The sequence below is a fragment of the Crassostrea angulata genome, chromosome 6, assembly GCF_025612915.1.
Source record: "Crassostrea angulata isolate pt1a10 chromosome 6, ASM2561291v2, whole genome shotgun sequence".
NCBI classification, from domain to species: Eukaryota; Metazoa; Mollusca; class Bivalvia; order Ostreida; family Ostreidae; genus Magallana; species Magallana angulata.
Window position 1 is genome coordinate 35,741,701 of NC_069116.1, and position 23,535 is coordinate 35,765,235.

Consider the following 23,535-nt stretch of genomic DNA (forward strand, 5'->3'; position numbering starts at 1 on the left):
TCAGATAATGGCTCCCTTGGGACAAATGAATTCAGCCACACTTGTCTTTGATGTTCTTATTAGCTCCTAAGAATTTATCATTGACAGACAAAAACTTTGCATTGTCCGTTGATAGAACACTTATAAAAAATAATTTTTATTTATTAATTAAGACATAAAGACAAAAAACTCCATCTGGATGTATTTATTTAAATATATTTCAGAGTGTTTTCTATTAATTAATTAATAAAATCTGTAAGGATTACCTCCCTTACTTTTCAACATTAGTGTACAATACATAGAATAAGGAAAATGATAACTGTCATAAAATCATTAAATCTTGTCTGATCTTAAAAAAAAAATTGCAGGTGCACATCTTCAGATGGTGTTCAACATATGTACAAATTTTCAAACTGTTCCATGCAGTAATAAAAAATTCTATAGGGGGGACAAAGTTGCGTCTACAGACAGACAGACGGACAGGGTGAAACCAATATACCCCCCTAAACTTCGTTTGCGGGGGTATAACAATTTACAACCCCCTTTCCATAATGATGCTTTGTACCAAGTTGGGTTTTGAAGACGCAGTACGCAAAAAAGTAAATTTGGGAGCATGAAATTTTGGTACTGGCTGATTTAAACTGAGGCGAATTGTGTAGGGACCCCTCTTTGGAAAAATTTGTTAAATGAATAGATTGAATTTCATAATTGGAAAATTCATTACTTCCATGTGTGCAATCTCTGCGAAGAAAATGAACAGAAACTATTCACTGGTGGACTGACCGACCGACCGACAGCAGCAAAACAATATACCCTCCCTTCTTCAAAGGGGGCCATAAAAAATGTTAACGCACGACTACGGACGAAGACCATTGGCAATAGGTCATCTGAGTGACTCAGGTGATCTAAAAAGCTCACAAGCTTTCAGCTCAGGTGAGCTGAACACCCATGAACAGTACTCGTACTTGATAAATACCTGATTTTTTTCCCTTATCAATTGCTTCGTTTGATTTTATTTACCTGTTTCGGTCTTTAGGCCAGTTTGAACAGGTGAATCAGGACTTGATCTTCCAGTAGCAGAGGGAGAAGCTCTTCCAGTCTTAAATCACAAATTTATAATCAACAAAATGACAAAATGCCATCTGATTCATAGCTGTATGTACTGGACTGACATGAAAGAAACAAATCCAGAATAAACATGTATGTGCAAAATCTTCAAGAAAAATATTTAACAAGGGCACCACTAAGGGGAGCATCCCCTCGCGACATGAATTATTTTGTGGGGGATGCATTATTTAGGAATATAGTCATGCAAATGTAATTGAGGAGACCAAATTGTACTAAACCCTACTGCAAAAAGTTTTTTTCTTCCCTTTACTAGGTCTAAATCCAACATGCTGTCAATATTTTGATGGACATTTTTTCTCACTACATTGTTAGTAATAAATATAATTTCTTTTCTGTTTTTTGTAAATAAATTAAAAATAGGTAATCAGCAATTATAGAGCTCATAGTGGCAGACATCACATTTATGAGACCACCTTTATCATATTATATGATATTCATAGTTAATGATCTTTACTAAAATATTGTAAAAAGTAGGGTGGTTTGGCATAATAGTCATTTAATTTCATATGATACAATAACATATTGTATAATGTGATATTTAATTTTGTTATATATAATATTGTACCATATCATATGATACAATATTGTAGGACATACACCCAAAACTTTCATCAGGTCCGAAAGCCGACGATATAGCATAAGCTTTCCCCCTACTTCGTCTCAGTGAGCTAAGAATCGTTCAGATTTTCGCTAAGTTGTACATTATAAAATTTTAAGTTTGTGAAGTATTAGATGTACATTGATTCATGGTTCATGATAGTTCCACATTTTGGCTGTCATTCACTACAAAATACTCTTTCATGTTTTCATATCAAGATTGAAGCTGATCATGAATTCAAATTGAATGCATACCCGGTTTTTGTGTTATGAGGGTTTATTATAATATTTTCGTACTAAATTTGCAATAAGACACACATTGTCTTCTATATAAATCTAGACTAAATATTTCATATCCATACAATATGTTATCAAGCGCAAAGATTAGCAGTAAATATGTTTGGCATCGAAATTTATCCACGTTATTCTACATTCTAAAAATTATATTTCTTCGAAAGCTACTTAATATTACTTCCAACTTTTATTTACTTTTAAAATTTTTTCGTTTGTACAAAACTAGCGTAATTTCTGGGGCGCCAACTTTTTAATTTAACACAGGCCGACTGTAGCTGTGGGTTAATAAAAATGTTGCTCTCATAGTAAGCTTCTCTGATATGACAAAATTCTAAAACAATCGAAATAACAAGTTATACCTCAGTTCATTTTCTGTTTTAGATAAATACTATAAACGATGGCTTTTCACAGATAAACAAATGCAACATAAAACATCAAAAATTTTACGTCTATTTGAACAGAACGTTGAAAGTCTATTTAAATCTTGAAAACCTATTGCACTTCCTCATGCTTGATGTTTTTTAACTGTTGATTGAACATCAAGTCGTTTCCCATTTTTTATGCTGAATACAAATCTGAATTTTACGCGACATTCACGCCAGTTTATTTACCAGTTTATATTACCTAGTTCTTATAATGAACATTGAACATGACGAAAACGATCGTCGAATATTACATGAGAATCTTCCTTTATCACAATAATGTACATAAAGTTATTACGATTATGTTTTATTATTCCGCGCTGCACTGGAACACCCCTGCGAATGTGTTCGGAATGTTTTCTTTATCGTTGCTAAGTATGTAATAAATCCAGAGGTGCTCGAATGAAAGTTCACGAGACTTTACCGAGATTGGTTCAGTTCCTGTGAAATTTCGAGCGGAAGTATAAGTGTTCGGACAATATTCTCAAAATACGTAAGTACTGGTCAATGTTCATATCATGTCCTACTTTGATTTATTTTAAAACATGAACATCTTTTAAGATGTATGTCTTATTTCACCATCTAGCGTTTAATTAAATTTAACGATGATATTTAGAACAGAGTTATCGTTCGTGTTCAACCACGTGTAGAGTGGTTGAAAATATAAACATTGGGTTGCTAAATAAAATCATAGCCATGTCTGATGCTTGTGGTGTGCAATACTATACTTTAAAAATCAAAGGCCTGAAGGGCCACAATGGCGTCGAGTTAAAGTTAATTTGAAGAGTAAAAACCTAAATAATTTTTTAAACAAGTGAAAAGCTGTCAATGTGACAGCTAACCGGGTTTTCTTTTTATATGCGAACTGTATCCATAATCCATGTCAACCCATATCCAGTGGAATAAAGTACTCAATATGCAATATTTTGCTAAAAAAGACTTAGTTCAAAAGCTGGTATTTTTTCATAAATAATCAGAAATAAAAATCCTAGAAATATGCACACCTCTGTTACATGTACAATTAATCTGCAAAAGAACAACTTTTTATCTATAAAACTGTAGGAATAGTTATCCGTACACTGAGGTTACCCTATATGCAATATTTTGCTAAAAATTGACTAAATTCAAAAGCTGGTATTTTTTTCATTTATCAGTACATGTAATCAAAATCCTAGCAATATGCACACCTCTGATATATGTATAATTGATTTGCAAAAGAACAACTTCTTATCTTGAAAACTGTAAGAGGAGTTATCCGTACAATGAGGGTACGTTATATGCAATATTTTGCCAAAAAATGACTAAATTCAAAAGCTGGTATTTTTTTCATAAATTATCAGTAAGGCGAGAGAAATTTAATTTTTAGTTTTACGGATTTTGTTGTAAAAAATTTGGGTTGGAGGAGGGAAAATAAAAAAAATAAAAAACTGGGGGCAAACTTTTATTAATCAAAATTACATATTATTTGCTTGAACTTATAATATTAAGTTTAATTTGTCCACTATCCATTGTGTACTTTGTGTTTGTTTCAAGATCATTGGTATTAACCTTACTAAACTTGTTCAGGATGACATATTTTCTTTGCTTTTCATAAAAACTTTTAAGCCAAACCATGCATGGCTGACCTCCATCTTAAATACTCCATGTTATAGAGACGCTTACACTTGATTTTAAAAGCTCCCTTTGTCAAACGTCTTGCAGATTTCAAATAAAATAAAGTAATTTTAAAACCAAGATCGGTCAAACTTGAAAATTCCGGAAAAATTTCCGAAGATACGAATTTTTTTTCATTATTTTTTTTTTTACAAAATCGGAAAAATTGGGTCGGCGGATCCGTAAAACTAAAAATTAAATTTCTCTCGCCTAACCAAAATCCTAGCAATAAGCACACCTCTGGTATATGTATAACTGATCTGCAAAAGAAAAATTTTCCTATCTTGAGAACTGTAGGCGGAGTTATCCGTACAATGAGGGTACCCTAAATGCAATATTTTGCCAAAAATGACCAAGTTCAAAAGCTGGTATTTTTTTCCATAAATTATCGAAAATCAAAATCCTAGCAATATGCATACCTCTGATATATGTATAATTGATCTGCAAAAGAAGAACTTCCTATTTTGAAAACTGTAGGAGGACTTATCTGTACAATGAGGATTCCCCTTTATGCAATATTTTGCCAAAAAATGACCAAGTTCAAAAGCTGGTATTTTTTTCATAAATTATCGAAAATAAAAAAAAAAATGAAAAAAAAAAAAATACATCAGTTAACTTTAAAAAAAAATTAGAAAATGTTATTTATCACATAACTAATAAAATTACAATTCATTACAAATTTGCTCACCTAATTCTTAAAAAGTTTTGAATTTCAATTGAAAATATAAGTTTATAAAAATATCTTGGGAGTTAAAATTTTTTTAGATTTTTTTTCTCTATTTATATGGAAATAAATATTAAAATTATTATTTTGTTTAATTCTATATATTGTATACTGCTGATAACCCTTCTGTCTCTTATTATCAATTTCATCTAAAATTTACAAGGGTCCAAATGACACGGGCCGAAAAGATCAGGGATAGATAAAAGAAAGCACCCATTCACGTTGTTTACAAAGTGAAAGTAGTTCACTAGTTGGTTTAAAATAACTTTTGGTTGTAGATGTACTTATCGCTCGATTAGGAAGTTTTGTTTCTACAAGATCAAACATTTGTGCATTGTCAATTTTCAATATGGATACAAAATAATCTATTTTGCAGGCTAGTACATTTCATAACCAAATTGAGTATGTAAGCCCAGCTATCGCATGTGTCTCGGTGCTAGTGTATTCATCCGCTGAAACCGAGACATATTGTTTTCAATAAAATGTGAACATTTTTAAAGACGGCAACCATTCGAATCTGCAAACTTGTTTTGTTGACGTACAGTTTTGCTCGAAATTGAAGTATGTCATCTATTTTTCTTCAAACACATACGAAAACTTTGCACTCATTTGAGTTGTTTGGCTCCTAAAAATGTAACTTCCGGACGTACGATCCCTAGATGGCTTTCGAGCTTCGCTCGACGCCATAAAAAATAATGGGTGAATGTTTTACATAAAAACTTAGTATATCGAGCCATTTTCAAGGAACATTCTGCATAAAATAGTATAGTCTCTTTCACTATTGATGTTATTACTAGGTCAGGCGCGGATCGAAAATTAATTCGTAGGGAGGATCTCTTTTACGAATGTAATTGTTGCAACAGCAGAAAAAAACCTATTTTTTGTATTGTCACATTTATTTCTAGAACACATTTTATCCACCAATTAATGAAAATAAAGTTTAAAATCAATATACGTCTAGAATTTATATTTGACAACAAGTACCTAGATTCTATAAAATAGACTATAAACACGAGGCACGATTTTTACTGCAAAACTGAAAGAGTCAAATAAAACCACGTGGTCTAAAATTTAAATGACAATAACATTCGCAGGGGTGTGGAAAATCTTCTGTAAACACACACGCTATTTTAAACTTCTAAGTCACATGGTAATAACGTGGAGTTAGACAGGTCTTTCTTGAAACAAGATATTCAATCTCACCAATGTTATCTTATTCACATATTTAAATTAAAAAAGATTATCTGAGAGGTAAATTGGATGTTATAACTTGTAAAAACATACTTTAAACATTTTGTTAACACGTTCTATTGATATTTCAATGTGCTTGAGCGATACACGTATTCCGTACGATAGAGAGGGAGAACCAGCCTATTTCAAAGACGAAGACTGGCAATGCCTGTCTGATGTGCGCAATATACAATAGATATACAATATAGACAGAGGACCAGTCTAAAGAATATATAGAGCAGTATCATTTCATGTTTGTGCTCAAAAACCACTTCAAGAGTGGCGATGATGGCAAGGGTCTTCTCGCTTCACGAGCTCAAATGGGTTTTTCTAAAAATAGATTTTATGCACATCTCCATTAGGAACTATTCAAATGGTTATATTCATTAGAACAGAACAAGGTTTGCTCTGTGTAAGTTATCTAACAAAAATTACTTCGATTTGTTTCATTTCTATAACTTCTATTTCGAAAAACCTTAAAAATATATGTGTAAATTAAGATGAGATTGTTCAAACCCTTTGAATTAGCAATTACACAAACAACAGCTGTTAATGCATGCACTATTTTCTTTCGCGTGTAAGTAACATAGTGCAAAAAATTTGCAGAAACGGCTATGATAACAAGGGCTCCCTTCGTGAAAGAGCCGACTCAAAAATATGTAGTTGTTGATTTGAACTGCTTACTTCCACTTTAGTTTCACAGTTGTGAAGCTTAAGTAGTTATTGTCAAGTCGTACATAAAATTTCTGTTAAAATTGTGTTATTTTAATGATACATTAGAAAGTATTTAACTAACTGACTTGAAAATTGATAGGATATGTCTTTTTACCATGCCAAATAAGTGTACGAAGTTTAATAAATATCCGTGGTAGGGTTTTCTTAAATCTTGCTTGCAAGCTGAAGAAGACACACATACATATACACACGCACACAGCAGCGATGCTATATCCCCTTTGCAACAAGTTGTGCGAGGGGATAACTAAAATATTGAACTAAAGTTATTACCTTGAGGACAACTTGTTTAAGTTTGCCACATGGAGGTCTTGAATAATCCTCAGGTTGACTATGTATCTCTTCAATCAATGTTTTCTTAATCTGCAACTTTTTCACCCTATGTGCCACAAATGCTGGTAGATTCAACTCCATTTCAGCCAAACATGGATACAGAGAATGTAAATCAATTTCCTGCTCAGAAAAGAAATGTGAAAACCTTTTTTTGAATATTAAATCGAATTTAGTTTACACCTTGTAATGCAACAAGAAATGGCATTTCAAACACACTCTTGTTATTTTAACCAGAATTCTCTGAAAAATTCAGAGACAAGGTCATTCCCGGTGTTCAATTGAACCCCCTTTAAAATTTTGAACCCCGGGTTCAATATATTATGACCGCGATATATTGAACCCCCCTCCAATTTTTATTGCTATTGTAGAGGGGGTTCAAAATATCATGGCTATGACATATTGAACCCCCTCCTATTCCAATTTTCATAGAAGATAGGGGTTCAAAATATTATGGCCGTGATATAATGACCATCCCCCCTACTAATTTCATTGCTATTGGGAAGAGGGTTCAAAATATTTTGGCCGCAATATATTGAATAACCTTCCTGTTTCAAATTCCCACTGGAGATGGGGTTCAAAATATTATGGCTGCGATATAGTGAACCCTCTCCTATTTCCAATTTTCATTGGAGAGGGGGTTCAAAATATTATGGCCACGATATAATAAACTCCCCTCCTATTTCCAATCCCCATTTGAGAGAGGGTTCCAAAATATCAGAGCCGCAATATAATGAACCCCCTTTGGAGAGGGGGTTCAAATTACTATGGCTGCTATAAAATGAACCCCCCTCCTGTTTCTTATTCCCTTTGGAGAAGGGGGTCAAAATAATATGTCCGCAATATATTGAACCCCCCTCTAATTTTTAATGCTATTGGATGAGGGGTTTAAAATATTATGGCTATGATATATTAAACCCCCACCTTTTCCCAGTTCCCATAGAAGATAGGGGTTCAAAATAATATGGCCGCTATATAATGAACCCATCTCCTATTTCCAATACCTATTGGAGAGGGGGTTCAAAATCGGTTAAACTCATTTAGTACGAACACAGTTATAGTGAATTCTCGGATATAAATTTTTTTTTATGTCATGATAAAATTATTAACAAATCTTTGCAAAATTTTACGGCTATAACGAATTTGGATGTAACGAATTTACGGATATAGCGAACTGATTTTGAGTTCCATAGAGGTGAATAAGAACGAAATTTAACACTTTTATAACATATTTCTTTACAGTTTACAGAAGTTTGCACTACCATTTAACATAATAGTTTGAATGAATTTATTTTCATTTCAATTTTTCGACTCGCAATCCTATTATTAAAGGTATCAAAGTAATGCACTTTTATTATAAGCCCCAATTAGCAAAAATTATAGCCTGGTGAAATAAAACATGTCTATAATGAATTTGCTATAGTTATTATTACGAATTCGTTATACGCTGTGATTGGGATAAGCACGCGCTCTGGGCTATAGTCGCATTAAATAAAATAATGGCGCATTGATGTTAAAAATGTTGCGCCGTCCTGGCGAACACTATCATTATATCATTATACTATTACTGTACACACTTTTTAACTTTGAGCTTTCTCCCATAAATGCTTTGAATCTCTTTCGCTATTATGCTTTAATGATCGGTGTTAGCAGTCAAATATCGTACAGCAAAGCGTAATCATGACTTTGTTTTCTTTCGTATCTAATCAAACAGTAAAGTGTTTTTTGATTGGTTAATACCATCAATTTGACATATAATGCTCAGGAAGTCTAAATGTAGTAAGCAGCATGCCCCCTAAAAAAAATTCCTTGTCCCGAGAAAGGACAAACTCCTCTACAATTTTCATTTACCGGTAACATAAACAAATCAGTAGAAAATGAGTCATCAGATACAGGGGAACAGCCAGCTGAAATAGTGAATCAACAGAATGGAGACGCTGACGGTGACACTGATGCACCTAAACGCAAATTCAACTCGAATGGACAAAAATATGGCCATGGTTATATCTAAAAAAAAAAAAAATGTTTTGAAAAGAAATGCTTTAAAGGAGGTAAAACAAACTCCTTTACTGAGGGCTGTATAATGTTTCGTACGTCGTCTATGAATAGACACGAATCAACGTCTGATCATATAGCATGTTTTCAAAGTGTAAATTTAAAAGCAGACATGCAGAAAGCAATGAAAAGGGTTCATGAGGGCGAGGATCAATTTATGGATTAGATCTAGTATGTAATGATAATCGAACAAGAGGCCAATTGGCCTTAACGGTCACCTGAGTAGCATACATCCCATACACAAACTTGTCACGGAGCCTCATATATGCATCTAATTAATTAGGTTTCATACTGGAGTAGAAAAATTATAAATTTGTAATGACCACCACATTTCAAAAAGAACTGTGAAACCTATAATTTTGGTGAAAAACTAAGATCTGGTCTAAAAAATCATGAATTCAGTTTTCCTTTCAGGTGTGTGAGAGTAAAGAAGATAATTTTTTAATGTTAAAAGCATTAACATCTATACATCCATTTTGGCCCTGTCCTAGAGTCAAAACCCATCCTTAAGGGGACATGAAAATTAAAATTTCAGTAGAGGACTTCCTGGTAAACATAATTATTAGTCAGTTTTTTTAATACAGATGTGAGAGAATAGAGAAGAAAATTATATGCATTAACACTTTATTGCCATATTGCCCCCCCTCCCCTTTCATGTCCTGAACCCCTGACCAAGGGGCCATGAATTTTACAATTTAGGTAAAGGAGATTGTGGATATCATAACCATGTATTCAGTTTTTTGCCCACATGTGTGGGAGTAGAGAAGAAGATTTTTTAAGATTTAAAACAGTTTTACTATATGGCCATATTGCCCCCCCCCCCCCCCCCCCCCCCCCCCCCCCCCCCCGAGCCTGAACACCTAACAAAGGGGTCATGAATTTTACAATTTTGGTAGAGGGCCTGTTAGACATCATAACCATGCATTTAGTTTTTATATATATGGAAGTAAAGAAGAAGATTTTCTAAGATTTAATACATTTTTACTATTTGGCCACATTGGCCCCACCCCAGAGCCTGAACCCCTGACCCAGGGGTCATGAATTTCATAATGTTAATAGAGGGCCTCATGGACATCATAATCATGCATTTAGTTTTTAACAAATATATATGGGAGAAGAGAAGAAGATTTTCTAAGATTTAATACATTTTTACTATTTGGCAGTATTGGCCCCACCCTAGATCCTGAACCCCTGACCCAGGGGTCATACTTTTCACAATTTAGGTAGAGGGCTTCATGGATATCATAATCATGCATTTAGTTTTTTAAAAATATATATGGTAGTAAAGAAGAAGATTTTCTAAGATTTAATACATTTTTACTATATGGCCATATTGGCCCCACCCTAGAGCCAGAACCCCTGACCCTGGGCCCATAAATTTCACAATTTTGGTAGAGGGCTTCATGGACATCATAACCATGCCACTGGTTTTTTCCTCACATGCGTGGGAGTAGAGAAGAAGATTTTTGAAAATTTGGCTTTTTTTGCATATTTGGCCCCGCCCATGGCACCCCAAGGGTGGTAGAGCCATGAATTTCACAATTTAGATTCTTCTTACCATAGAAATGCTTCACACCAAAAATGATAACGATTGGCCTGGTAGTTTTCAAGAAGAAGTTAAAAATGTAAAATTGTTAACGCACGACGCACAGACGCACGACGACGGACGAAGACCAATTGCAATAGGTCACCTGAGTGACTCAGGTGACCTAATAAAATACCAGTCATATTACACTGCTAATGAATTGTTAGATGCCTTGAACTTTGTTGCTGATTGTGAACTGAATAGAAAATGTAGAGAATCACCATATATATCCATTCTTGCTGATGAAAGTACTGATATATCAAATACTCAAAGAATGACAATAACAGCTCATGTTATAGTCAGCTATATTTGTTGCAATACTTTTGGCCACTCAGTGTTACTGTATATTGTATGCATAGGATTAAACCGAGATTTACAAACTTGCATTAATTACGAATTCAAGCTATTCCTATTTTAATAATCACTATTAACATATAACATAATTACAAAACCATCATCAATCATGCACACTGAAAAAGCAAGAGGCTGATCTCGCTGAACAGCTTACTATGAAATCATCTGCCTCTTGATGATGCATAAAGTTAAGATGTAGTAGAGTTCAATAACAGTTTTCAAACAACAAAAATAAGAAATTAGAGATAAAAAGATTGAAGAGCTTTTAGCGCATTATTATCTTTAATATTTTCCATTGGTAACTTGTCTTTACAAAACATATTTGTTAATACTGTCGAGTCATGCAATATCAATATCCTCAAATGAACATTTGCGTCGATATCGTAAAAGAACGAATGTCACATGATGTACTTTCAGCCAATGAAAACAATGAAAAATATTGTCTATATAATATGATGTACTTAATTTGAGGTTGCAATACTACTTGGTTTTAACTCAATGTATAGAAATATTACTTTTGTTATTAAATGGTTTATTTGTTATCATAATCACTTGTTGTTGCTCTATGATGTTTGGAGAATTCATTTTTTTATAAAAATAAATTTTATAGAGGATTATCTATCTTGATATTCTGATTTCAGTTCAACAAAACAATATATCTCATCATTAATTAGTACATAGAATATCATGAAATAATTATACAATTATGGATTCATTGTAGGTCAATATGTGGTTATATACCATTTTTGAATAAGTTTTCTCGTTAAGATGACAGCCTTCGGCATCGGGCGACATAACACTCCAGGTCTTTCCTGCCACCTCGGGGCAAATATTCTGGTATGTCGCCCTCAATGCCATGTAATATATGTATAATATGGACCCCTGTCAAGTGATATCAACCTCAGGCACAGAAAGTAATATCGACCGAGCTTGTGATAACCATATATCCACTGTGCAATGAAGTCCATAATAGTTATGTTATATTCACTTACAGCACAGATATGGCTGTCAAGATATTTGTTTATATTTACATCTACCAAGTATTATTACCTCTATTTCTTATGAAAACTTATAGTTAATTCATAGCTCTATAGAAACAGCCAGACTGAAATCTACATGCCCCGTTTATCGATTGGTCCAAATCTACAGCGGCTGAAACTGAGAAGAAATTGACAGGTCTGAAATTGACAAGCCCTGTTTATCAATTGGTCTAAACCTACAGCAACCTATGAAATGTCACGGACTGCTAGAAATAATCATGATGACTTAGACTCAAGGTCTCACAGGAGACAATTTGGCAGTTTCTTTTAGCTAACATACTTATGTATGTTAACAGTAATTTAGTGAATTTTACTTACCTCTCATAATCAATTTATTAATACATTAAAAGAAAGATGTTAATATAAACAATAAAAATTTTCTTTGATGATTTAAGCGGGTTATGAATTTTTTCTGCAATGTCGCTACCTTCATATCCCGAATGAATCGCCAAAGAAAGCATTTTATTGTTTAAATGAATACAAAAAAATTGAGCACAGTGAGTACTGTACATAGAAACAGTCATTCATTTTGCTTTTCAAAGGTGCATAATATAGTAACTCAATTTAAAAAAAAAAAAAAAGAGTTTTAAAATTACCTTAAATGGATTGTAATTCAAGCAATTCAGCACCAAAGATGGAACACAGTAGTTTATGCCTTCTGTTTTAAATGGCGATACAATTGGTCTAGGATCAAAAAGACTGGGATGGTTACAGACTTTCCTTAATTGCATCAAAATGTTTATGACACTCATGAAATGTCCAGTTGCCAAAGTTTCTTTAGTTCTGAAAAACAAAACCAGCCAAAAGTAAAATAGTGTCCTACAAACCTTCTCTGTTCTTTTACTAAGCATGCTTAGATGTACAGGAATATGTTTCATTACTTACTTGGTCTGAGACATAAAATCATCATACAAGTATCTCTGTCTCTTAGAAAGATGACACATAACAACATGTTCATATTTCTTAGGCATTTGTTTTTCCACATCTTGCTTCAATCTTCGCAACAGGAATGGTCTCAATACCTGTAAATATACATTTGATTAACAAGAGGCCACATTGCTCACCTAAAGGAACAATAGGCATAATAAAATTAGCCTAAACGAGTCATAATACAAAATATCTGGACAATGTAGTAAAATACATGTAGATACCCCCACTCTGATGTGAATAAGCAAAATCGACATGTAACAGAAGATTGGTACAAAAATATATCCCACGATAAAAATTTGTTTGAAAATTTTGGCTAAAAATAAACAGTCATTCTTTAACAGGAAGTTGACGTCCTATTGATACAAAAATATATCCCACAATATGGCATGCCAAAACAAATAGTGTGTTAAAATTTCAAGCATCTGCGATAAATAGTTGCTGAGAAATCTTTGACGGAAATTTGTTTGAAAATTTTGGCTAAAAATAAACAAAGTACTCATTAAACAGGAAGTTGACGTCTGATTGGTACAAAAATATATCCCACGATATGGCATGCCTATACAAATATTGTAAAAATTTCATGCATCTGCGATAAATAGTTGCTGAGAAATCTTTGACGAAAATTTTTTTTGAAAATTTTGGTTAAAAAATAAGCAAAGTCATCATTTAACAGGAAGTCGACATCTGATTGGTAAAAAAATATTCCACGATATAGCATGCCAATACAAATACTGTGTAAAAATTTCAAGCATCTGCGATAAATAGTTGCTGAGATAAATGCGACAGAAGTTTTTGTTACGGACGGACAGACACACAAGGGTAAAACAGTATACCGGTACCCCCCTCTCCTTCGGAGCGGGGGTATAATAAATACTTATGGTAATCCATATTATAGCTACCTTATGGAGTCGTTTGATAAGATTTTCGTTATATTCATGACTTCCTTCTATCATTCCTGTGAGAGGGTTAGCAAACCATTCTTTAAATTCTTTGTGAGACTGAAAGACATGTGGCATAAGGAAGTGCATGAGAGACCACAACTCCATCAAACTATTCTGGAGAGGAGTTCCAGTCAAAAGCAGCCTTCTCTGACTTTGGAAGTTCAGTAGAGTTTGCCATCTTTGGGATTTAAAGTTTTTGATATTCTGAGCCTGCAAAACAAGAAAAATTTCTCAAAATGTACACATAATAAAATCAACTATATATATACACACACACACACACACCAGGGTTGCAAATAACCACTCACCCACTCGCAAATGCAAGTTATTTTTACTGTGGACAACTATTTCTTAAAGATTTAGTTGACCACATGGCGAGTATAAATTTTTTTGGTAATCAAGGACCAACTTAGGCGAAAGTCACTTTTTGATCGGCAACTTTGTTGAAATTTTCCCCCTAAAAGAAGTTAAAGTCGCCCTGTATTATGAGTTTACAATTGTTAACCCCAAAGGCAATCAAATGATAAATAACTAATTCAGAGGACGTTTTCACAGCATCAGTTAACCCGTTGTAATCTTGTCTTATCTTTAGGGGTTATAAATACAGGTGATACAACCACATACTGTGCAACCGATGTTTATTACTTTTAGTGTTGATATTACTATATTAATTAACTAGGTTAATTTGTAATTACTTAATAATTCTGCCATATTAATGGTAAAATAATCATAAAACCGTTTGTTTACAGTTATCTTAAAAAAAATAAGATCCTTTATATGACGGTTGTAACTGGGTCAAAAGGTTGGACTAATACCTCAAAAATACACAGAAATACAGGGACTAATTTTTTTTGTCATTTAGCTAATAATTACAAAACATCTTATCTATAAAATGTATGAATACAAAGAGAACTGAATTTAATAAATTGGATCTAATTCAAATTAATAATGGCACCTTATAATTCTAATTCTACATGTAAATATTAAACATTATAAACTAATTTCATTGTAAATATCAGTGGGCCCCTATCAATTAGCGTGGGCTTGTATAACTTGAAAAGTTGGGAGCCCACATGGCCCCTGGTTTTGAAAATGTTATTTGCAACCCTGCACACATACACGCACCAAGTATTATTCCCTTTATTTCTTACGGAAACTTATCGTTAATTCATAACAGCCAGACTGAAATCCATACGATCTGTTTATCAATTGGTCGAAATCTACAGCGGCTGAAGCTGACAAGAAACTGACAGGACTAAAATTGACAAGCCCTGTTTATCGATTCGTCAAAACCTACAGTGACCTAAGAAGAATAACAAACTGCACGAAATAACCATGATGATGTCGGACTCAAAGTCTCACATGTGACGATTTGGCCGTTTCTTTTAGCTAACGCACTTAAGGACATTTACAGTAATTTAGTGAATTTTACTTACTTTTCATAATCAATTTATTAATTAGCTAAATTAAAGATGTTGATATAAACAATAAAATATTTCTTTGATGATTCAGGTTATGAATAGCTGCAATAATGTAGCCCTCTCCCGATTTTTTTTTTTTTTTTTTGGGAGAGGGCTACAACTCCATAGGATCTCCGTAATGGTGCAAGTGCAGGAGTGATTCACTCCCGCAACGATTTCGTCTCAAATTGTATATAAATGACAATAACATTTGCATTTCTTACCTGAAATCAAACATTGTAGATATCTATGGCATAAATTAATCCAAAAATATCAAGTATAGTCCATATATCAGTTATTTTTCGTGTATGTCAACAACACAAGTTGAATTTGTCTACCATGTTTACTGACCTTGACTGGTCTTATTTTTGGACAGCCAATAAGAATTCAGGAGCGGATCATGAACTGAATATAGGAATTCCCCTATTATAAACATAATTAACGCGGTAAATATGAATTTTCCATTATACAGTGGAGCCTCAGTTAACCGGACGCTTTCGTTCCCAAGTCCAATCGTCCGGATAGGTGAAGCGTCCGGTTATCTGAAATATGTCTATTGTTGTCATAAATGATAATGTATTTGTATACAATGGCTCCCAGTGTTGATACTAGTTTTTTTGCCATTTACACCATATAGCAGCACATACTAAAGTTCTCTGTTGTTATGAACGTTTTTAGATATAAAGAACTCTGCTTTATTTTATTATTTTGTCATGAAATATTAACCAGACAATAATGATAACCAAATCTATCTATATTCTTTGTGTCTAAGTGTGATATGTGTGTGATACACTGTTGTTCGCAATTTTCCAATTTTTGAAAGTGATTTGGGAAGTCGGTGTGTTTATACAAGCTACTCATGAGGGTCTAGCACGTAAAAAAGGTGTGAAACTTAATTGACTGGGGTAATCTTTTGTACTGAGTAGGGTATCATCAAATTTTACCGTCCGGTTAAATGATGCAAGATTAGTAGTAAATCAGTATTTTGTGGTAAAAACAGACCGTCCGGATCCGGAACGCGGAATTCCGGATAAATGATACAAAATAACGTATAAAAAAGTATGTTCCCAAATAAAATCGTCCGTAAACTGAAGGGTCCGGTTATCTGGCGTCCAGATATCTGAGGCCCCACTGTATACCATTTCCTTAAATGATATTATAGTGATAGAACGATGCAAGATCGATTTCCTACACTGACATTCACGTTATCAAGCCCATCAAAACTCCAAGCGTAAATCCCATAAAATCACGCGAGAACTGTCATGGCTGCTGAAAAAGACGACTGGTAAACATGCTGATGTGATTTATCTGCTTTTGATTTATATACGGTTAGTTTGTTCAACCTGGATTAAATAATCATTTTATTTAAAGGAGGTCAAATATAAAATCGATTTTTTCAGACCAAAGTCAGTCGCATTAAAAGATTAATTTTGCACAATTACGGAGATCCTATGGAATTGTAGCCCTCTCCAGTAAACATCAGATATAAAAATCTGAGAGGGATACATTATTGCAGCTAGTTATGAAGGTAGCGATCAGTGCAGAAAATTTTTACATAACCCGCTAATGCATCCATCCAAAATTTTTTCCAACTGGGAGCTACAGTCCTGCAGCTAGAAGTAATGGTAATGCAATGCATTACTTTACAATGTATTTCGCCCCAAGCCTGATACACACTCCCGTGAAAATGTATGTATAAAGTAGAATTAATTGAGCACAACATATCAAATTGTACACAAACTAATTTCTTTACATTTCCTTTTTGAGAATTTCTCACATAGTCTTTCCATAATCAAAAGCTATGCTATCAATCTCAGTTTATGATGAACAGAAAAGATAAAATTGTACACCTTTTTTTACCTCATTAACAAGAATATCTCAAATACTGTAAATATTCATTTGTGTGTGAAAAATATTTTCGAGGTTTCATGAGTCTAGTCATTGCAAACACATCACAAGAAACTTGATTTACATTGGTAACAAGAGGCCCTTGGGCCACATTGCTCACCTGAAAAAAAAACCCACAAAAGGCCTGAAGGGCCACAATGGCGTCAAGTTGAAGTTAATTTGAAGAGTACAAACCTGAACAGTTTTTTTTAAAGTCAAAATAACCTCCACTTAACAGAAATATATATATATATATATATATATTGCCAATTTCTATTGTTCGTGTCGTTAGCCATTTTTAGTGCTTTTTATATTCAGTTTACTGGCTTAGTATCTATATATTAGATCCGACACTTTAAAGATGCCTAGTGTTGTTGATTCTATTCAGTGCTTTATATATATATATATATATATATATATATATATATATATATATATATATATATATATATATATATATATATATATATATATATACAGAGGGTTCCGCTTAATCTGATAGTCAATTTGTCAGAGAAAAATTATCAGATTAACCGAATATCATATTAACCAATTTAGCGTTTTTGTGCTCTTTAATTTTGGTATAGAATAAAATACAACTTGTTTCAATACATAATTTATTAACAAAATGATATAATCTGTTTGTCAATAGTTTGAAATGAAATAATTTACCTTGCATTAGCAACGAAATAGCATTTTAGTCGTTATTTTGTTTGTAAATGCTAAAAAAAAAATGTTTCCCTTCTTCACTGTTCATTACGATGGTTTTAGAGTGGCGGCCATTTTAACAGGAAGTGATAAGGGCTACTTGTCTGAACATTCCCTCTTTTCACCTGGACAATTTATTTTAATTCTTTTTCTGGTATAGTAGAATGCTCTTAAATAATTAATTATGCATGATAACAAATTATTTGAATTTTATTCATTAAGTTTTCTACTCCGATGTAAAATTGAGAGTAATCAGAATTTCCTCGATGTCACATGTTCCCAAGCACTTTTGATTCAGAAATTACATGTTTAAATAATTCTTAATGGTGCAAGCCTAGCATGAAATTAACACAGGCAATTGGTATATGAAAAAACAGTAAAATGTGTATACAGGTAAGGTCATTCCTGTGTGCGGTCATCCGGAACAACTATCGATGTCGGTAGCTTTCATCTTACGAAGAAGTGAGCCACCCGTGTGTGTTGAAGTGAAACTAATGCCCTGTAAAGAGTTACTGTGTACACAAAAGGGGTGTCAACTAATTAAACAAAGGAATATAGGGTGGGCTGAACTATCGATGTCGGTATCTTTCATCTATCGACCAGCTGACCATCTGTGTGCGTTGAGCTGTGACTAATCCCCTGAAGCACCGTTATTTGCAAGTTTAAGGCACGTGCCAAGCTGTTTACACAGTGAGATGTTATACACGAGGTGTAAACATGGTGGAAGAGGTGTTAAAACTTTCATTGTTATTTGATCGGCCGACAGAAATCGTATCAGATTAACCGAAAATGACATTTTTTTCAATCAGATTATCAGTAGAAATTACAAAGGCTTATATAGGAAATGGATCGGTGTTTTGATTTTATATCAGATTAACCGAATTATCACATTAACCGCGATCAGATTAAGTGGAACCCTCTGTATATATATATATATATATATATATATATATATATATATAGATATATATACACACACACACACACACACACACACACACACAGGTAACTCTCGATAGCTCAAAGTCCATGGGACCGAGCAAATACTTCGAGGTTTCAAGAGTTTGACCTTTCAAGAGTTCGGAATTTTCTGGCTTGACCGACGGGTTTTAAAATAAGTCTTACCGAATGTTGTTATGAAGCCATTTATTTAGTTCTAACCTTACGCACGTGCTAAAACAACATTTTCTTTTCAGTTAAATATACAGAACTGGGTGTTTTAAAAAGGAAATACAAACAAATATTGATTAAATTCATAATAATTATTTATTTTATGCATCATATTAAAACCAGAATGCTTAGTACTATTGGACTGCGAGATGATATGTCATAAATGAGATAACTGAGGATCACCCATTGTTCCCACTGTACGTGTCCTTCATCAGCTGTTTGAACTTGTTCAGCAATAATCATTATAATGACAATGATGCTGACAAGCATAATTTTTACAGTTTTATAATTCTAAAATTTGACCAAGGCTCAATATTATACCATCAATACGTCTCAATTTCTCATTTTCATTGCGTCTCCAAATTATCGTAAAACGGTTTGTGTTAAGTATAGATAAGGTATCGGCATGGTCAATCATCAAACAATTATCACCTTGCAGGACAAGTTTCGCCTGAATAAACAACCCGTGACACAGGTCCCGGGTCTAACGCCTGGAGCCATTTAGATGACCAAGTAGGTGTTAATTAGGTATAGCGCTTGGAGATACACAGCGACTTCGAGGTATCGAGAGTAAAAAACTATGTATCATGAATAACGGGACTGCAGTTTGACTTCGAGGGATCAAGGGTTTCGAGAGATCAAGAGTTCAAGAGTAAATTTGCTTAGTTATATAGGGGAAGAAATCGGGACCCTAGACTCACTTCGAGCAATCAAGAACTTCGAGCGATCGAAGTTCGAGCCATCGAGAGTTACCTGTATATATATATATATACATATATATAACAGAAATATATATATTTGTGTTATTTATGGTATTCCATCATTGATCACACATACATTTAGGTACTATTGATTAAAAAAAATCCTTAAAACAAATTATGATTCTGTAACTCTTAAGAAACGTATGTACAATAACATGAGACCAACTTTTCTTATTGTTTTGCTGGAGATTTTTTTAAAATATTGAGTAGGGCGGTCAATTTAACACAAACAAAATTTAATATAGATTTTATGCAGATTAATTTTGAATTTCATTTAAATTAATGCCCTATAGGATCACTCAATCAATTTACTTGACTAATAAATTTAAAAAACTTCTAAAAATAGCTAACTTCTTTATTAAATAATGATATTATTTATTTCCTTATAATGATAGAAACTTTTGGTTTACATGAAACAATTTTAAAATAGCCCCAAAACCACTGCCCATTTTACAGATTATCAATTTTCCCTATACACATGCTCCATCTAAACCATGGCTCAGATAATGGCTCCCTTGGGACAAATGAATTCAGCCACACTTGTATTTGATGTTCTTATTATCTATTAAGAATTTATCATTAACAAACAAAAATTTTGCATTGTCAGTTGATAGAATACTTATAAAAAATAAATTTAGTTAAGACATAAAGGCAAAAATCCTCCATCTGGATGTATTTATATAAATATATTTTCGAGTGTTTAAATACTATAAATTAATTAATAAAGTCTGTAAGGATTACCTCCCTTTTCAACATCAGTGAACAATATATAGAATACTGTCATAAAATCATTAAATATATGTACAAGTTTTTAGACTGTTCCATGCAGTAGTTAAACAATTTATAGGGGGGACAAAGTTGTGTCTAAAGACAAACGGACAGGGTGAAACCAATATATCCCCCTTAAAGGAAGTGAACATGAAAAAATTATCAAGGGCTCAAATTTGTCTGTTTGATGTGTATAATGATATCAGAAAACCGTTTAGACAGAGCTTTCCTCAGTAAAAGGATATACCACTTAGAATAACTAATTCTTGCAATCCATGAGCGCTACCATATTGTTAAAATCATTACCTCCCTGCTAGGTTATCTCTAAGCATCTAAGAGAGGGCAGTACTGATGCTGCCGTCAGTGAGACACATTGCATTTTTACACACGTTTAGTAACAGAGATAAAATGCCATCATCAAAATGTGAATGGAAACTTGAAAGGAATGTAAAGAGTTGTCATTTTAAACAGTGCTTATGGAGGAAGTTTTTGGATCTCAGAATAATGCATTCCCACCAGCAGTTAATGTGACATGTAACTAGAATGGAATGTCTGTGGATCAGTGTTATTGTGACCTATTTTTTCTTGCACTCGGGAATTTCTTGTTTATGAGTTTGAACATTATGTGTGCTACATAAATGAGCACACAAGGTGCATTGCACAGCATCCTGACTTTTAAAAAGTGTCTTAGTCCTGCTATTCTTCTGACAGCATAAACAGAACCGGCGTACTATCATCAAGATCTTATGTATAAAAAAAAAACAAATCAGAAAAATTTCCAGGGCATTTAAATAAAAAGTAACGGTAAGAAACCCCACAAAGAAAATGGAATTACAATTTTATATCAATTTAAATTGAAATCTAAAAACAGCATATTATTTATGTAAACACTGACTGCCACATGCATCTCCGTAGTAAAAAACATCTGGAATGTGATGGTCTTATATTTCACAAATTAATTTATCTATATTCAATTTTTGTACAAATCATAAATTATATTATAGTTATCTGAGGTTCATTTATAGAAATGTTCTAAATCCTTGTCTTCTCTTGACAGTACACAAAATTTTTCTTCACATCAAGGCATATTTCTTCTTCGTAACCTTTATCAACTCTGTACATAAACACTGGCCTAGTTCAAACATTGACCCAGTCACCAGCAGCAATGTGGCTTATCTACGTCAGAGAACAGATGCATGCTGGGGAATAATGGATTACCTTCATAAACCTTTCACTGAGAGTGTTGAATTGAAAAAATCTCTTGATAGAAATAAACAAAAAGGTAACAGACCTCATTTTTAAAATTTATTAAGCAACAATTATTTTTTTCATGTTCACTTCCTGTAACTTCTTTTGTGGGGGTATAAAAAGTTCACTGGGATATGAAGTTGGTTGGTACATGATCAAATCTATTGAGAAGCCCTTTGACTTCACAGGATTTGATCATGTGGCCAACCAACTTCATATCCTGGTGAACTTTTTAACATTGCTGTTTATTACTAAGTGAAACAGTGGTAATTGTCTCAGAAATATATTTTTCTTTGATATTTGAATAAATTACCTCATCCAAAATAAAATATTTCCACTTTTTTCTTCTAAAAGACTGATGGTCCTGTATAACAAGTTTGTAAGATGTTATACAAATGTGAAAGGCATTGGTTTTGGTCCAACCCTACAAAATATTAAAACTCATGAGACATCATACAAGCATGAACATGCATAGGACATGACTGTACATTAAACTTTTACTTGCGTTACTTTTCTCACTGCTTCATGGTAGAATTGTGTTTCTGTCATTCTGATTGAATACAGCATACTGCACTCAATGGATGATTACAGCAATTATATAGGGGGTTCTCAACTACTTGATTATAGAAAACTAAATAGCCTTTAATTTCCCCATTTTCACATAAAATACATTCATCCCTTCAACAATAAGCATACCTGTCTCTTCAGTTTCCTTTCCTTTAGAGTTCCATAGTATGTGAGTATTTTGAAAGCAGGGCACCACTTTTTTATTTCCATTTCCCAGTTCAACATAACACTGGTAGGAACAACAATCAAATGGGGTCCCCATATACCTAACAAATCACAAATTACTCAGTTGTTACACATAAATTCCTTTTTTTATCAGGGTAGAATAAAGTCAAGAATTCAATTCAATGGTTGAATTTATATTCTAAGAGCTTTTCCCCTTCAAGATCCTAAGTTAATTTTAAAACAATGTGAACAAGTCAAAAATTAATTTCAATGATAAATTCCAGTTCTGTAGCTACATGACTGTTTGTTAAAACAATTAGATCTCATATTTTTATTCAGTACATTCAAATAATATTTAAAATCAATTTGTTCAGGCTGGTGGTTTTTTAAATTTTATTACTAAGCATTAGTGGAGTGACAATGCCATCAAAAAATTGATTTTAATGTACCACCCTACCTCACAGCTAATTTGTACTTTTTTGGGAAAATATAATATCAATTAATAATTTTCACCTGGTCATAGAAATTTCTATGGTCAAAATTTAAAATAATTAAAGGTTAAAGATCAATGACTGAATTATGACCAATATTTACAAACTGAAATAATTGCGAATTAGGCCATATAAAATTAATATTTAGATTCTCATCCTGATTTGCAAAAAATATGGGGCGGGTGGGAGGATTTTGTTTATTATTTTTTTCATTAAAAAAACCCACCTTTTTCACCATTTATGTTCTAGAAATAACCAACTGCTCTATTTTTCTATGTTTTTAATTCCAATGCGAGTACACAAACCCACTTGTAAT

General features: G+C 33.1%; 1 protein-coding gene across 5 annotated transcripts in view; it reads right to left on the reverse strand.

Moving 5' to 3' along the window:
- Positions 1-23,535, reverse strand: part of LOC128187903 (helicase domino-like) — a 200,057-nt gene that overhangs the window by 114,266 nt on the left and 62,256 nt on the right. For all 5 annotated transcript variants that reach the window (XM_052858581.1, XM_052858583.1, XM_052858582.1 and 2 more), the window contains 7 exons: positions 22,693-22,829; positions 22,310-22,420; positions 13,953-14,204; positions 13,009-13,145; positions 12,720-12,906; positions 7,033-7,212; positions 1,000-1,078 (listed from right to left, as the gene is read on the reverse strand). In XM_052858581.1, coding sequence (XP_052714541.1) covers positions 1,000-1,078; positions 7,033-7,212; positions 12,720-12,906; positions 13,009-13,145; positions 13,953-14,204; positions 22,310-22,420; positions 22,693-22,829 — 1,083 coding nt within the window. The remainder of the gene's footprint in view (positions 1-999; positions 1,079-7,032; positions 7,213-12,719; positions 12,907-13,008; positions 13,146-13,952; positions 14,205-22,309; positions 22,421-22,692; positions 22,830-23,535) is intronic.